Source organism: Hemicordylus capensis, chromosome 1 (genome assembly GCF_027244095.1).
Source record: "Hemicordylus capensis ecotype Gifberg chromosome 1, rHemCap1.1.pri, whole genome shotgun sequence".
Classification (NCBI taxonomy): domain Eukaryota; kingdom Metazoa; phylum Chordata; class Lepidosauria; order Squamata; family Cordylidae; genus Hemicordylus; species Hemicordylus capensis.
This window is the reverse complement of record NC_069657.1, coordinates 294,298,755-294,316,186: the sequence shown is the minus strand read 5'-3', so window position 1 is coordinate 294,316,186 and position 17,432 is coordinate 294,298,755. Positions and strand designations below refer to the sequence as shown.

Sequence of the window (17,432 nt, the reverse complement as noted above, 5' to 3'; positions counted from 1 at the left end):
TGGGGTTCATTGGCTTCATTGGCTTGTGAACTTTGTGATCTTTGTCACTTCATTTTAGAACAGCAAAGCATGTAGTGCCCGGCTTGCCCTCCCATACCCTTTCTCTCCTGATTGCCTGGAGGGGGGAGCAAGGACAGAGTAGGAATAAGGCATGTCCCTGTGTGACTTTGTTATTTGACAGGCTGACAAGCTTGGGATGGCACGCAGCAGCATCCCTGTTGCTGGGCAACTGCTTTGTTGAATTGGTGATGAGGTGGGGATGGATGGGGCAAGTCCTTGGAGAGGTGGCTTGTGAGAAGTGCTGCAGACATGAAGTGGGCATGATCCTGGGCAGGTTTATGCCACCGCTTCTATGACTACGGCTCCAGAAAGTGAATGAAACTGCGGTTAAGGTGCTATCCACATTCAGATATAATGCTGCTGCTGAAAAACCTCAGGCTATGGTGGTGCAACTCACTACAATCCCAGGTTCAAATTGGAGTTTGGTGAGGTAAACCGCAGGTCATATTTGCCATGAAACCGCAGTTACACACATTTAGATGTAACAAAGTTCCAACCACTACCCTGCTTAACTCTGGTTTTGCATTATATTTGAATGCAGACAGTTAGTTGTAACTAAGACCCATTGAAGTTAATAAGTTAGTCGTATCTAACTTGACTGAATTGAGTTCAATGGTGCTTAGTCATGACTATCAAATCTGAATGTTGGCCCTTGTAAACTATGCACATCAAGAAGAAGACTGTGCCACTGCAGTCCCTGATCTACAGGTGAAACTCGGAAAATTAGAATATCGTGCAAAAGTCCATTAATTTCAGTAATGCAAATTAAAAGGTGAAACTGATATATGAGACAGACGCATTACATGCAAAGCGAGATAAGTCAAGCCTTAATTTGTTATAATTGTGATGATCATGGCGTACAGCTCATGAAAACCCCAAATCCACAATCTCAGAAAATTAGAATATTACATGGAACCAAGAAGACAAGGATTGAAGAATAGAACAATATCGGACCTCTGAAAAGTATAAGCATGCATATGTATTCAGTACTTGGTTTGGGCCCCTTTTGCAGCAATTATTGCCTCAATGCGGCGTGGCATGGATGCTATCAGCCTGTGGCACTGATGAGGTATTATGGAAGACCAGGATGCTTCATTAGCGGCCTTCAGCAATTCTGCATTGTTTGGTCTCATGTCTCTCATCCTTCTCTTGGCAATGCCCCATAGATTCTCTATGGGGTCAGGTCAGGCGAGTTTGCTGGCCAATCAAGCACAGTACACTGTATACTTTTCAGAGGTCCGATATTGTCCTATTCTACAATCCTTGTCTTCTTGGTTCCATGTAATATTCTAATTTTCTGAGATTGTGGATTTGGGGTTTTCATGAGCTGTACGCCATGATCATCACAATTATAACAAATTAAGGCTTGACTTATCTCGCTTTGCATGTAATGCACCTGTCTCATATATCAGTTTCACCTTTTAATTTGCATTACTGAAATTAATGGACTTTTGCACAATGTTCTAATTTTCCGAGTTTCACCTGTATAGAACAACTCTCAGAAGTTGCATTTGTACGATGGTACTTCTTTCTATCAAGAGAGAGAAAAGAATTTTCCCTATTTTGGAGCAACACAAAATCACATTCCACACTGCATACTACTTATACTATAAGGCGTGAAAGTGGCAAAACGTGCATATTTATAGAAGGTAGAGCAAATGGAAAATGAGTCAGCTTAAAATCCATTTGGATCTGTTTTGGTGTAACATTTTATTACTACAGACATATATATGACAGAAACATTTATTACCAGTTTGCTTGGAAGCTAAAGATTTGTATTGGTGACTAGTTAAGAATTTAATTAGCACCACAAGGGCATTAAGTGAATGACTGCTCTCTCAAAGGCACTAATTCTTTGGCAACAATTTGGAAATATGCTTAAGTATGAAATCATGTCCTGAATGACTGTTCAACATGAAGGATATGAGTAATAAATTCTTCCTGCCAGCTCAAGCCAAATTTTGATGAATTAAAACAGTTGCTTTAAAATACAATGAGGAAAGTGATACAGACTAAATAACATGTAGCAGAATACAACACAAAACAATGTAATACAAAGAATGCTCTTCATTCTTAAAAACAGATGCCATGCTTGAGCTTAAAAGAACTTATGCATGGGTACAAAAGAAGCATCATTTAAAAACTCAAATGGCATGAAACAGGACTGGGAACAAACCTGAGAGTAAGAGCAATGATATAATATCTAAGCAATTAATGAAGTAGGCTCTTGCTAACAAATGCACACGCTACTATAAACCAATTAGGCCCTCTAACCTGAAACAAAACTTGTTGCCTTACAAAAACTCTTGCTATAGGCTAATGTAGATTCTTTGCTGGAATGTGTTGACAGAGCAAACAGTTCTGAAACGTTAAATCACTATTGACAGCTACTGAGCTCTAGTGCATAGAATATTGTACTCAGAACCAGGTTCATCCATGGGCTTATGGCATGACCATAAGACCTCACTCTTTCTCAGTCTTACTTCCCAGTTCATGGTGGGCACTAGTAGTGACCCAGTCTGAGGGTTGTGCTGAAGATGACCAGCTGTTATCAACATCTATAGAACACTCCTCCTCCCATATGTCTGGTGGAAGGGCTCCATGACTGTGATCCCTGGGGCTATAGTCACATAGAGACTTAGACCAAACACAGAAGCATGCAAGTGATTCCTGTAGGTATGGCAGCTTAAAGAAGTGCCACTGCAGTTCCCCTGCCCCCAAAGTCACTGTCAGATCTAGCAAGTTGGATCGAAAGGTTCCCTTCCTTCCACAGAAGGTGGTCTTATGTGGGAGGAAGACCTCTTTGGTCAGAGAAAGGAAAAATGCCAATCCAGCCCTATATCTGTGTAGGTATTTGGCTGTACAGTAGTCTCTCTACAGAAATGAGGACAGTTCAGCTACTACACATTGAAAAAATACTGAATGTGTGGATTGCATGTAGTCTATTGACAGTACAGTCAGTCATACATACATGCCACTTCATCTTACCAAACATTTTAAAAGCTTCCATTTTCCTCTCATTCAGATAATTAGGATTAGACTCTGGTTCTACTTAGTATATTTATGTGTGAAAGCAAACATGCTTGCATGTGTATAAAACTTGGCAGGCACTGTTCCTATTTCACAGGAGCGTAGGCAACTACCATATCCCAAATCAGATTGTCCATCTAGGTCAGTATTGTCTACTGGCAACAGCTCCTCAAGGTTTTAGGCAGGAGTCTTTCCTAGTCCTATCTGGAGATGCAAGCAATTGAACTGGGACCTTCTGCATGCAAGCTGATGCTCTACCACTGAGCTATGGTCCCACTCGATTTCCATTTTTCACGTGACAACATATAACTAAAATGTTATTGCACTGTAGATTATTCTGAAATTTAAATACAAATCAAACTTTTTCCCCCAAAAATGCAGGTATTGAATCAGACAACAAGACTTGAGCATCAGCTTCTGGAACATTCTCTTTCAACTAACAAACTAGAAAGGCAGATTTTGGATCAGACCAGTGAGATAGGTAAACTACAAGTAAAAAACAGGTAATAAATCTTCCTATCCAGATATATTGTTGATTTCTATTCTTTCCCCCAGCAGAGACTCATGTAGTCAATCCATTTTTTCCAGCAGAGACGCAAACTAGTTGCATTAACCTCAAGAACACTTTCAAAGATACAGGAAGTCTTCAGTCCAGGGAATGGAAACGGAATGAAGCTGAAATGATTAATCAATACCAGGAAATATCATGTTGTACATAGATTTTGTAAACTCTGCCAGAACTTGAGTGGCTGCTTTCTTCATGCCCAAGCCCATGCATGCACAATGTGGAGTACAATTTACATACATTCGGTCTTACTGAAACCTATTGGACAAATGCAAACTGCCATGTAATGAATTGAGACCTAAACTTTCCCCTGCTTACTTAAGCCCAACTGTATAGTCTCCATTCTTACAAAAGTCCTCAGTTGAACTCTGTCTGTTCTTTTTACCTACTGACAAGCAGTGGCTACAATGAATAAAACTGGCTGACATCCAGAGTAATACCTATTAATCAATCAATTTTATTACAGCCATAGGCCATACAAAAGACATAAACAGAGTAATACTGCATTGATGCACTAGTGTTTTCCATCATGCAAGCGGTACAGTAGATTTTTGATGAACTTCTATATTCTCTGCATTTCCTGAAACAATGTCCCTGAAGGTTCCCCATCTTTCAGTAGGCACAGACAGCTGCAGAGGAAAGAACATACTGTCGTAATAATCCCTCCTTCCCCACTCAACAGAAAATGCTGGTGCTTTGGTGCAGTGTTAGACTGAATGTCAGCCACTGATTTAAAAAAGAAAAGAAAAGAATAGTTATACAGTTTAGCCAATGCATCAATCTGGGGCAGAGCAAGCTGTGACTCACCATGTTTCATGAACATGGGTCCCCAGGGGTGTTGGAGATGCTGGAAAGCACAATCACGGGTCCCCATTCACCTCCCCACTGCAGCCATCATTGTCGTGCTCCTCCCTTTACAAGTGCTGTACTCCTGCTGCCTGCTTTCACTTAGTATCCAGCTCATGGGTACCCATGCGCAGTTGTTGCTGCTGCCACCATCTCTGCTGTCACCTCCAGCTCTTGCCATGCCAGCAGCAGGGGAAGCAAACACTCTGCCCACTGCCATTTCCTGGCTGGCTTTTTGCATGTGGGACACACTGTTTGTTTCCTTTGCCATCCGTGTGGCAAGAGCTGGTGGTTAGAGTCGGAGGTGACAGCAGCAGCAGCAGCAGCAGCAGCAAGTCGTAGGAGGCACTGCTGCGGGGGCAGCTTTGTAGTGGCCACTTCCACCACCACTCAACAATAAAATTGAATGGTTTTTTTGCAGCACCTAATGGCACCACACAAAAAAGCGGGGGGAAGAGGTGGAGCATGTTCATCTACTGAACACAGGCCCCTCTGACTTCCTTATGCCACTGGCATTAATATGTAAGAATAAAGCAAGGGACAACATATGCCAACCTGGTGTACAAATATGACTTCATTTTGACTGTGGAAATGATCTGTGAACTCACTACAGGTGCATAGGAATTAAATTGCCTCACCACTCAGAATACAAAGAAAAATTCTTTTAGAGACAGGAAGATTTGCCTCATACTCTGGATCTTCCTAAAATAAGAAAAAGTTTTTTGTCAGATGACTAATGGCCTTGTCTCTTGTTTGTATGACTTCCTGCACAGCATGTGTGGCAATCTGTAAGCGTTCAATGGGTATTTGTTGATTCACTACTTTGAGCTTTTTAGGTAGTTCCAACTCACAAAACCATTAAACAAATGTATCTAGTACAAGGTGGCAGATCTAAAATCTGCCCTAATTCACCGGCCATCCAAGCACAGAAAAACCCACTCGCATGTTATATGATTGCCAGTCTAAATATGGCCATTCAGCTGCAGTGGATACCACAATGGGTTGTAAATCCCATTGAAATTACAGGGACATAAATTAATCACAACTAACTTTTCTCATGGATTTCAATGGCACTTAGTTGTGACTGGCTCTTTTTTGGATACAACCCAATATTGTTGACTCTGCCAAACCTTCCTTTCCTATTTTTTGAGAGCCAGATATGATCCCTGCCTGCTTCTATATTTGGTGTACCACATCAAAGGGCCTTGAGCTTCCTTTTGTTTACCCAGTATATTTGAGTGACAGCTGGCTAACAGTACTGTTAGCATTTCTTGCTGAGCTGGGATCACACTAGGCCAACTGGAGAAGACAGACAAATTGTGACCTTGCTTTGCTCCATGAGCCTTGTGTGTGACCTGCAGTTGGCTAGTTCCACATGCAAGAGAAACCAATCCTAATATTCTCTAAACTGGACTGTAATTTGCTACCGTTGTACATTCTCAACAGGGAACACGACTAGCCCACCTGTTCTACTTATTGGTTCTTAGTCAACACAGTAACATACTGATATGTCATCAGCTATATTGTGCAAAAAAGCAAGCTGTTTTCTAAAATGAACAAATAAGTGTGAAATATAGGACTGTCTTATACTCACTATAGCACAAAGTAGAGTCGTATTTAAATTGAGTGAAGCTACATTTTTCAGTAGGAACCCTTTACTGAAAGAACTTTTCAGTTCTAGTAAACATTAATAAAGGTGAAAGGGCATGTTTTCACATTTGTCCTCACTCTCCTGCTGTATTTGTGTATGCTCCCACTTGGTTTGTTTTATGCAAACAAGATATTTTACCCAAGAGGAGCAAAGAAAACATGGATTCAACTTTATTAAGTCTTTTTTGTGGTAAGAATAGGAGTAGCATTTGAATACAGCCATGTGTCATTTGTTACCTACTGAAGAAGGAAATTACTGTTATTAAAAAATGAAAATAGATCAGCAGCAGAATTCTGTGCTCCTGCAAAATTGCAGAACACGCATTTCAATCAGTATCATGCTGTCTGAATCAGATTTGTTTGCGCTGGCTGAATGATAGTTTCTGCCTTAGTGTAAGGGTTACAGTTAACATGACCTCCAGGTCTTAAAGAGTTCTGATGATGTTTTGGAGAACACACATACATAAGAGTTCTGATGTTCACTCCTGACTCAGTATAAATGAGAAACTATGTTGTCAAAAGACTAGACATCATGCTATTTTTCTCCCAATAACTCCTGAGAAACTATTTTACCATGTGCAAAAAAAAGTGTACTAGTTCTAAAAATATTTGTTTTTAGCTCTTATGCTGTGGAGATCAGTTTGAAAACATGTGGGCAATTGCCTGATGAAACTGCAGAAGCAAGAGGCATGGCCAAATAAAAATCCTATTTCTGGGCATGGCTTCAATGATCTGCATAACTCCTCCCTACGATTATCAAAATGGGAACAAATCATCCAAAAGAACAAATGCTGCAGAACTGTGCCAGCTGAAAGTGGACTTTTCCTTTCTGCTAGCACGGAATTAATGTCACTGCAATGTCACTGCCTTTGCAATAGAAAGCAATTCTGTATTGGTAGGGGCGAAATAGGGAGAATGGAATTAGAGATCTGATAGCCTGGACCAAATGTTACTTCCCCCCTGCTGTGAGGGGGCAAAGGAGGGGCATGTGAAAGTCTGAAATTCTTACTAGCTTGAGATTTTCTGTTTGTCAAGTAACAGGCTCACACAGGGGCGTAGCAAGGTTGGAGTGGGCCCAGAGACAAGATTTTAAAATGGGCCCCCCCAAAGTCCAGGGCCTCCGCACACCCCAGGCCCCCAAGGATTTAAGTCTGATATTCCAAAATAAGTATGCTACCTGCAAATACATTTCACTGAATACACATACACACACACACACGTCACAATATATAGTGATATACATTGAGTACTATACATTTGTATTACTTTTAATGCCTAGAACACACTAGAAAGATGAATTATTAAAATGGGCCCCTTGCTGCAGATTAGCAAAGGAGACTTTCAACCATGCAGGGTGAACCTATGTTTGTTTTCTCAGAATTCTGAACAAATTCAGTAAAGTTTGATTCCAGGAGGTTTTTCACACGAGGCTTTTAAAGCCCTTTAAGACACATCTCCTCTGGAATGGAGGTGCTGCATTCACATGTTGGCCAGATTTACCCTGAAGTCCCTGCAAGTTATTGGGGTGCAGTTCACACACAAGAAAAATAAAATAAAATAAAAGCACAAGACATGCTTCACAGTTCTCACTCAGACCTTCTGGGCTGCAAAACAACTTGAACATAAGTGCATTTATAAATGAATGAATGAATAAATAAAATTAATAAGATACTGTTCCAGAAGTTTTTGCAATTTTCTGCCATGAAACAAGCCACTTATAGGACTTTTTAGATAGTTTTTTTTAAGTCAGCAAATTTTCCAATCTGTTTCAAAATAAATATTCAGAGACTTCTCAGTCCCTCCCCCCCCCCATATCCAAGCCCTATGGCAAGCAGATCCCTATATATGGGGGCGGGGGCGGGGGCGGGAAAGGTAACCACAAAAAGGAGTTCACACTCTACCTGGCAAATGCTGGTCTGGGTTAAGCAGTGCAGCAGGGGGTCTTCTGCTGCAGAGAACACTCTGGCTGCCTCCTCCTTCCTGGCTGGCTTGGGCCCTACTCGAGTTCAGGCGTCACTGCGGCCTACACGGAGGCCTCCGTGGAAGCCCCGCCCACCCGCCGATCAGCTGAGAGGCGGGAGAAAAGGAGCTCTTGGCAGCTTGCCTGCTGCTTCGATTGCGGGCCAGCAGAACAAGCAGGAGAGACGGCGAAGAGGGCAAGTGGCTGAGGGGCCTTGGGGCTGGGCAGGGGGCAATGGGGAGTCATGTGAGGTGCCCCTGGGGTGCTCCTCCAGGCAGTGGGGCCCCCAGACAACTGTCTCCCCTTGCCCTATCATTGTTACGCGCCTGGGCTCACATTGAGACTGATCTCATGATTCCCAAGGTAGCGTTTGGTCCAAGCTATTGACTACATTACTGTGATTATTTGAATGTGGCATTGACCACATTCCATGATCTGACCCTTCAAAGAAGATGGTTTTCTATTACAGAGGCAGGGAGATGCATTCCATTCATATATTTTTTAAAGTTTAGCTACACTGAAATGCTATACCAATCATAAACCATTTTGCTATGATTTGTTAGTTTTTTAGAAAAAAAAGTTCTTGACATGGAAGACAAGCACACACTTCAAGTGCAATCAATAAAGGATGAAAAAGATAAGCTTCAGTCACTAGTTTCCAGACAGAACTCCATAATAGAAGAATTAGAGAAACAGTTGGTCACAGCCACAGCTAACAACTCATTTCTGCAAAAGCAGCAACATGATCTGAGGGAGACTGTTCAGAACTTGTTTTCTATGATTTCTACACCAAATCGTAAGTAAATGAGAACATTATTGTTATAGTTAGAAACAATTTCCTTTTGGTCAACATTCCTCCCCTCCGACCCCCACATTACCCTCGGCTTCTTTCTCAAAATATAATTATAACAGGCATGTATGTACATGGTCAATTTTTCTCCCTACCCATGTTTGGTATGAAGCAAGGAGTCAAGACTTGCAACCCTGAATTTGGCACCAGTGTAAAATCTGGTTAGTCTGCTTTCATGTGTGGGTGTTAAATCTCATACCATAGTAGTTTTGAGAATGACAAACCAGTGCTGTGGGTCACCCAGAGGGCCAGAACAATCTCTGGCACTGTGTCAAGGTAACCACAGAGGACCAACTTCTTCCAAATACAACTCTGGTTGTTTTCTGTTATAGAATTAACCCTTTGTGGAGTCAGAGGCTGATTCTCCCAGCTTTGGACCCCAGCTGCTGCTGACTAAATAGGGTTGTCATGCCCCCTGGAATTCTGGGTATCCCCTGGATTTTAAGCATCTCACCCGGATTGCTTAGCCCACCCAGATTTCAGCTTTCTTTTAAAAAAGCTAAGGTCTAGCCCAGGGGCGTAGCAAGGTTGGAGTGGGCCCAGAGACAAGATTTTAAAATGGCCCCCCCCCAAAGTCCAGGGCCTCCGCACACCCCAGGCCCCCAAGGATTTAAGTCTGATATTCCAAAATAAGTATGCTGCCTGCAAATACATTTCACTGAATACACACACACACACATCACAATATATAGTGATATACATTGAGTACTATACATTTGTATTACTTTTAATGCCTAGAACACACTAGAAAGATGAATTATTAAAATGGGCCCCTCGCTGCAGATTAGCAAAGGAGACTTTCAACCATGCAGGGTGAACCTATGTTTGTTTTCCCAGAATTCTGAACAAATTCAGTCAAGTTTGATTGCAGGAGGTTTTTCACAGGAGGCTTTTAAAGCCCTTTAAGACACATCTCCTCTGGAATGGAGGTGCTGCATTCACATGTTGGCCAGATTTACCCTGAAGTCCCTGCAAGTTATTGGGGAGCAGTTCACACACAAGAAAAATAAAATAAAAGCACCACACATGCTTCACAGTTCTCACTCAGACCTTCTGGGTTGCAAAACAACTTGAACATAAGTGCATTTATAAATGAATGAATAAATAAATAAAATTAATAAAATACTGTTCCAGAAGTTTTTGCAATTTTCTGCCATGAAACAAGCCACTTATAGGACTTTTTAGATAGTTTTTTTTAAGTCAGCAAATTTTCCAAGCTGTTTCAAAATAAATATTCAGATACTTCACGGTCCCTCCCCCCCGCCCCATATCCAAGCCCTATGGCAAGCAGATCCCTATATATGGGGGGGGGCGGGAAAGGTAACCACAAAAAGGAGTTCACACTCTACCTGGCAAATGCTGGTCTGGGTTAAGCAGGGCAGCAAGGGGTCTTCTGCTGCAGAGAACACTCTGGCTGCCTCCTCCTTCCTGGCTGGCTTGGGCCCTACTCGAGTTCAGGCTTCACTGCGGCCTACACGGAGGCCTCCGTGGAAGCCCCGCCCACCCACCGATCAGCTGAGAGGCGGGAGAAAAGGAGCTCTTTGCAGCTTGCTTGCTGCTTCGATTGTGGGCCAGGAGAACAAGCAGGAGAGACGGCGAACAGGGCAAGTGGCTGAGAGGCTATGGGGCTGGGCAGGGGGCAATGGGGAGTCACATGAGGTGCCTCTGGGGTGCCCCTCCAGGCAGTGGGGCCCCCAGACAACTGTCTCCCCTTGCCCTATCATTGTTACGCGCCTGGTCTAGCCCTTGTAGAGCAGAGTTATGGAACCAAATCTGCAGTCATTATTCTGCTCAACCGCTGGACTTGGGTTAAGAGAGGTAGAGCTCACCACAGGAGGCTAGCTGGGAGGGTTTCACTTCCACAAGTACAGTAATCCCCTGAGGGATTACTTTGTGTTTTTTTTTAAATCGGCAGGGGATCTCTAAAGGGCAGTTGAGAGGATAGCTTGCTTTTGATGTAAATCACTGCCTGCCTACCAGCTGCTAATTTGCATATGTAAATTATTTGCAAGCCAGTTTACATAATATGCTAATTAGCCAGCCAGCTTTGGAGAGCCAGAATATGGCAACCCTGTTAAAGCACTCCATGTTCCCCGATTTTGGTTTCTGGGGTTCTGAGGAGTTTCTCTCAGGGCAGCTGAGGTTCAGTTCCCTTTCCTTATCCTCTTACCATACCACCACCACCCCCGCACAATGTGTGCACAGAATTAAATTCAGCACAAAATGTCAGGGGATAGCCATTTTGATAGTCATCAAAACACCATCTTAGAAATTCAGAAGATACTTGTTTTTCTTCAGCAAAACAAGTGAATCCTACATAGGGGCAATTTAGTCCTACGAAGCCTAAGATAGTATCTTAAGAACTTTTCCAAAGCTGTGCATGTTTCTACTGATATAATCTTATAAGTCAGTGGACAAAACAAGCCAAAGCATGTGGAAAATTTCCACAGCACCAATGTGGAAAAAATCCTGAACATTTGCCAAAACTGAGGTGAATGCTTCTAAAAGTGCCAACTATCCAAAAAAAGTGTGGAAAAACAATTAGAAAGCTGGAAGGACTCTTTCTGTATTTAAGCAAACTAGATTTATTTAGAACCTTAACTAAGTGGTAAACAAGATGGAATAAATAAGAGGTTGGGAACGAACATTTCTATTTAGAAAGCAACAATAACTGCTAATGGTATATGACTGAAGAGCCTCATGGCAAATCTGAGATTTCCCAGCAACAATAGCTGTTTTAATTGTTTTCATGTGTTTATTTTTCAGCATCTAAGAATGCTTTGGTGGCTGGAGAAGAACAAATCAGTTTCAAGGACTGTACTGAAGCATTCAAATCAGGACTCACAAGCAGTGGAATCTACACATTAACAGTACCTAATAGTGGAGAGGAGAAAAAGGTAGTGCATCTTTGTAGTTATATTTATCAAAAATAAGGCACATGAAAGATGCTACTATCTTGAAAATGTATTTATGTAGGATCAAGACCTTATAAAAGTCACACCAGCAGCCAGTCCCAGATCTACTGTCCAATTAATAAAGATACAGAAACATAAACACTACATCTTCAAAGAAAAGAACAGTCCATCCTACTCTTGATCACGAATAAGGAGAATATTTGAGTGCAGAGAAAGTCTTGTTTACCACCATGACAATGTAAACCTGCCCTCACCTAACCGCCCTTCAATAACGAGATTAATTTTTCACAAAGTTTTGAGACAATTCATTGCTGGATTGCCCAAAGCACTTACAGAGGGTAAGAGCAGTAGCATTCTTTTAGGTTAACTTTCAGTGTATTAGTGGGAGAGAAGGCACAACAATTCTGCACAAACATATCAAAATGCAGAGATGCCTTTTGGACCAAACTTCTGGGCAGAAGTCTGGTCCTCCAAAATGTCCTGCAGGTGGCCACACTGCCAGCCCGCACTGCATTGGGGCTGGGTGGCCAAATGTGGAATGCTGTGGCCATCCTGCAGCCTGCTGCTCGCCTGATCTCCTCTCGTGTGCTTAGTCAGGGAGGCTCAAGGCCACGTGTAGCTGGGCCTGCCTGTGGCCAGCCCAGGCCTTCCTATCTCTGCAGGCCGTGGCATCTGTGGCGGGCCCGGTTGGGCCTCCTGTTAGGCAGGAGGGCAGGGCTTGCAGAGGCCTCTCTTCTGTCTGCTTCCGTAAAGCTCTCCAGGATAGGAAAACACTCATACCTGCGCACGAGTGCAGAGAGGGAAGGAGAGAGGCCAAGAGCCAGTGCTGGCTATAGATACCAGAGTGCTGTGCATGCCCTCTGCCCTGTCTGCCACTGCTTCCTTGGAGAAGCCAGTGCCCGCTTCATCCTCAGTGGAGAGCATGGGGCTTGTATGAGTTGTTTCTCCTCTTTCTATATTTCCAGATTGGTTTGGCATAGGACTTTGATATCAGGAAAGATGGGTGGACTTCATATATTTACTTTGAAGCATATCGGTTAATCTGTTGAATTTTAATAAATTGTTGTTGTTTTTAAATTTGAAAAAAGTCCTCTAAATGGCTTATGTCATGGCAGAAAATTACAAAAACCTCTGAAACTGAAGCCGCCCCTGGACTATCATTCCATCCTTATTTGGCGGAATCTGCCCTTTGCCTTCATTTAAAAAAGAAAGAAAGAAAGAAAGAAAGAAAGAAAGAAAGAAAGAAAGAAAGAAAGAAAGGGAGGGTAAAGCATCCCTTTCTGCCCAATCCTTTAGATCTCCTGTAATGGCTTGGCCTAGGAGTTTGATATTGGGCACAGAAGTAGGGCGGGATGGGAGGACTCTATAGTTAATGTGAAGCAGATGAGTCACTCTCTTGATTTTAAAATAATTTTAAAATGTTTTTTATACTTTGAAACAGTTGGAATGCACACAAGAATGCTGTGTGAAACCATTGGGTGTGTGTGTGTGTGTGTATGGGGGGGGAGGATGATTATTTTGCGGGGGGGGGAGGTGTAATCCCACTAGGTACAGGCTGCCAAATCACCAAACTGCACCTTTGTCAAAATGGCAGAGATTAAGATAATTTCAGCAAGCTAGATCACACAGATTCAGGAACATTTCCATTATTTTACTCATTAATTGGGACCCACTTGTTTTTGAAACTCAGGTTTTCAAAGGATCTAGGCATTTTTGGCAAACAATGAGTATGGGCATTTGGGTTAGACAGCCAATTAAGTGTTGCATATGTAAATGCTTCACATGGGAAGAATTTACATATGCAAAAGTTACAGAGAACCTACCCTCTGTTCCTTGAAAGCCATAACAAATCTTCAACTCTAGCTTGAGTTGACTGCAAATCCTTCTTTTAACTACCCTCTAACCTCCCCTCACCTTGTTGTCTCTGTATTTCCTCTTAAGCTTCAGACTGAGTAGGATTGGTTTGTTAGTTTAGATTAGTAAAGTGCAATGTAGATTGGTTTAAGGAACAATCTACAAAAATTGCACTAGTACTGAAGTATTCTTTACATACTCCTTTGAATTTTCGATCCAAAGAGCCCTTCTGTATGTGCATGAGACTGAGGGTCAATGAGGGACTTGTAGGAGGCTTCAGAAGGAAGCGAAATCAGCAGTCTACCATCTAATGTGTCACCTATGTTTGGGCTGCCACAGATGGCATAGTTAAGGAACGTGGCACAGGGCTTAGGATTTTGTGGTCCTTTCACCTTGCCCAACTCTCATACCAATTCCATTCTCTACTATGGTTCAGTCAAGTCAAGTCAAGTTTTATTTACGGTCCTAGACCAAACAATCCATGCATACAAATAGCAGAACAATTTATAAAAAACTCTATAGGTTCTCATTATACATCTTAAAAGCAATATAACAAAATTTGGCTACAGAGTTAAAATTAAAAACATTTTCATCAGAGAGTAAGAATTTAACAAGTGGTTCAGCAGATCGGTCTGTCTGTTTACAGACCAGAGGTAGAATTAAGTGCTCCCTTGATTGCCTATGTATTTTACAGGATAATAGAATATGCTCAATAGATTCTATTTCCCCACTGCTGCATCTGCAGAAGCGTTCTTCCAGGGGAACACCATTGTATCTCCCAGCTAATAGTGCATAGGGAAAAGAATTTGTTCTTGCCCTTGTAAATGCCCACCGGAATTTGCTGAGTGTAATATGGGACAAATAATTTGCTGGTGAAAGATCCCATCTAGTTCTTACTCCTTTATAGAATTCTGTCAAAGAGGCCCAGTTATTTTGCAATTCAATATCTGTCAAACGCTGTTTTACTATTCTTTTAGCATTTCCCAGGTCTAACTCCAGCAGTTGTTCAGGGTCTATTCCTAGAGCAGCAAGCTTTTTACTAACTACAGTGCACCACTGCAGTTGTGGGTTTAATGATAGAAACTGAGGAATTAGGCCCACCGGGCGTAGGTGGACTCTCAACCAAAAGTAAATGATTAATAGCCAGGCACGAGATTCGATCTTTATGAGGCCGGCCTCCATACGCAGTATTACATTTGCGGTGCATCTTGTAGTCCCAAAGATAGCTCTCAAGAAACCGGATTGAATTCTTTCAAGCATATCAAAGTTCGCATAAGGTCCCAATTGGATCCCGTACAACAGCTGAGGGATAACCTTTGCTGAATATAGTTTTAAAGCTGCAGGAATGAAACCTGCTCCCTGCGTTCTGAAAAATCTGTTAATTGCCACCACACTGCGTTTTGCTGAGTCAGCTACCATTCTCATATGTGCCGCTTTCCCAGCATTTTGTTGAAAAACCACCCCAAGATATTTTATTTGATTGACCTGTTCTAATTCATGTCCATCCAAGGTCCATGAAAATTTCCTTGGTTTATTTTTAAAGCACATAATTTTAGATTTGTTATAATTGATCTTCAAGTGTTCCTCTTGGCAATATGATGTTAGGACGTCTAAAGCTCTTTTGAGCCCGACCCTGGTTTGAGATAAAATAACCGCGTCATCCACGTACATCAGGATAGGGATCTTTTTGTTGGCTAATTTAGGTGCGTGGATATCAACATTTTGCAGCCGTTTAATCAGATTGTTAATGTAAAGATTGAATAAATAAGGGGCCAACACACACCCTTGCCGCACACCTTTCTCTGTTGGAATTGAATTGGTGAAATTGCCGGCAGTGTCTAAACGTACTCTTAAAGAGGAGTTCTCATGGAGCTTGATGAGCAATAATAAAAGCCTTTGATCTATAGATGTACTAGCCAATTTAGTCCATAGTAAACTTCTTGAAATTGAGTCAAAGGCCATTTTAAGGTCCACAAAAGCGGCGAACAGTGGTCTTTTATGGACCCTAACTTGTTTGTCCACAAGTTGTTGTAAAATTAAGCAACGGTCCATAACTGATCTATTTGGTCTAAAACCTGCTTGCTCATCATGGATTATATGCTCCTGCTCCATCCAAGAGCAAAGTTTACACACAGATGTTTGGCGTACAATTTACTTATTATATTCAAAAGGCTAATTGGCCTGTAATTAAAGGTTCAGCATTATGTACGACTGCCACCTACCTTGGTTAAATATGCATCTTAATCTCCAATTTGGGTGCCTGGTTCAAACATTTACATGAGCAAGATTCAAATCAGAACACTAAGGAACAAGCTAATGAAATGAAAAATGGCAAGGAGTGCTAGTGCAAATATCTTTTTAGTGTATTTATATTGTGGGTCTTCTTGATATTCATACTAGTAAATGGAAGCAAATGTCAACCCTGTAGTGTTAATGTTTACTGTTTGGCAATCCTCTCAATTGCACAAATGACTTCAATTCTCTCTTCAAGAATTGACAAGGCACCCAAAAGGCTTTGGGTAGAACCTGGCAGCTATACATATTTCAAGCTGTCATCAGATTTCTATATACCATTGTTTTACTACGGCCTGTAAAAAAAAAAATTTTTTTTAACCTGCCCAAGAGGGGGTCACTGTTAGGCCAGCAATTAGGCAGTATGATTGATGATACAATTTTTATTCCCAGACCTGCTACATGGAGTACAATGATTATAGTGTTTAGACTTCCATCATACTGCCTCTGATCTGGAGAGGGAGAAGTTTAATGAATTATCACAGCCTTAGGAGTGCAATTCATCACACACGATTATTGCACAGTCTTCATCCATTTCAATGTGGCTTCCATGGAGCCCCATATTACACCCCTTGATACTGAAGTTTTGCAGAAGCAGTCTCAGTAGTTTCTGGTCTGCATGTGGAGGCTACAGAATTACTCCCATTACCTTCAGACGCATGAACTTGGAAATATTGGTGACATTCTCAATTCCAATTATCATATACAATTGCAACAGCTTTTCACTGAAAATTTGCAATGCAGTTAATATAGAAGAGAACAAGATGGCTCCCTATCCCAATAGGCCTCAGTCTACAAAATATAACATTGTTTCAGATCTTTCTGATTATTTTGCGTCACTATTTGAGCAGTGAAACAAAGTGGCCTCTACTTTGCTAGACTAGTGCTGCTGTTGTGTTTTGATATTTTCCTCTTAGCATTTACGCTGGCCTCTCAAGAGATTTATAGACACTTCTACACAACCCACATTAGCAATCCTGGTCCCCCACCCCCAGGCTTTCATTAGAAACCACAATGTAAAACTGACATGCTCACTTTCTTGTCTAATATGTAGCTTATTCTTAGTGAGAGCTCATTTCCCCCTCTTCTTCTTCTTCAAAAAATAATAATTTAATAGGACCATATTATAGTTGTGCTTTACATGCAACATCAGCAGAGCTTCAGACAGGCTGGTAAGAGATGACTTTCCCCTTCTGAAACAGCAGAGCTCCCCCCCCCCCCGACATCATATCACGAATGCCACAAGTTTCAAATGCTGCTTGCTTTGAGTCATGGAGAGCTGCTACACAAGCAACATTTCATTAGGCATGTGGTTTTCTGGGCTACAACTTTTGTCTCACTTTTCATAGAATTTATAGGATGTAAATTATGCTGCTGGATGCTACTCTGCTTAGTTCAGTAATTTTGGGA

At 41.8% G+C, this 17,432-nt stretch overlaps 2 protein-coding genes across 18 annotated transcripts in view; one reads left to right on the top strand and one right to left on the bottom strand.

Moving 5' to 3' along the window:
• MCPH1 (microcephalin 1) overlaps positions 1–17,432 on the bottom strand; it is a 193,583-nt gene that overhangs the window by 75,203 nt on the left and 100,948 nt on the right. The window contains exon 13 of one of the 14 annotated variants that reach the window (XM_053286320.1): positions 1,790–4,284. The exons of the other annotated variants lie outside the window; for them this stretch is intronic. Within the exon in view, the coding sequence (XP_053142295.1) occupies positions 4,183–4,284 (102 nt within the window). The 3' untranslated portion in view covers positions 1,790–4,182. Of the gene's footprint in view, positions 1–1,789; positions 4,285–17,432 lie in introns of those variants that run through there. 14 annotated transcript variants of the gene reach the window in all.
• The window catches only part of ANGPT2 (angiopoietin 2), a 66,793-nt gene that overhangs the window by 34,333 nt on the left and 15,028 nt on the right, over positions 1–17,432 (top strand). For all 4 annotated transcript variants that reach the window (XM_053286323.1, XM_053286326.1, XM_053286327.1 and 1 more), the window contains exons 3-5: positions 3,472–3,593; positions 8,675–8,907; positions 11,728–11,858. In XM_053286323.1, the coding sequence (XP_053142298.1) occupies positions 3,472–3,593; positions 8,675–8,907; positions 11,728–11,858 (486 nt within the window). The remainder of the gene's footprint in view (positions 1–3,471; positions 3,594–8,674; positions 8,908–11,727; positions 11,859–17,432) is intronic.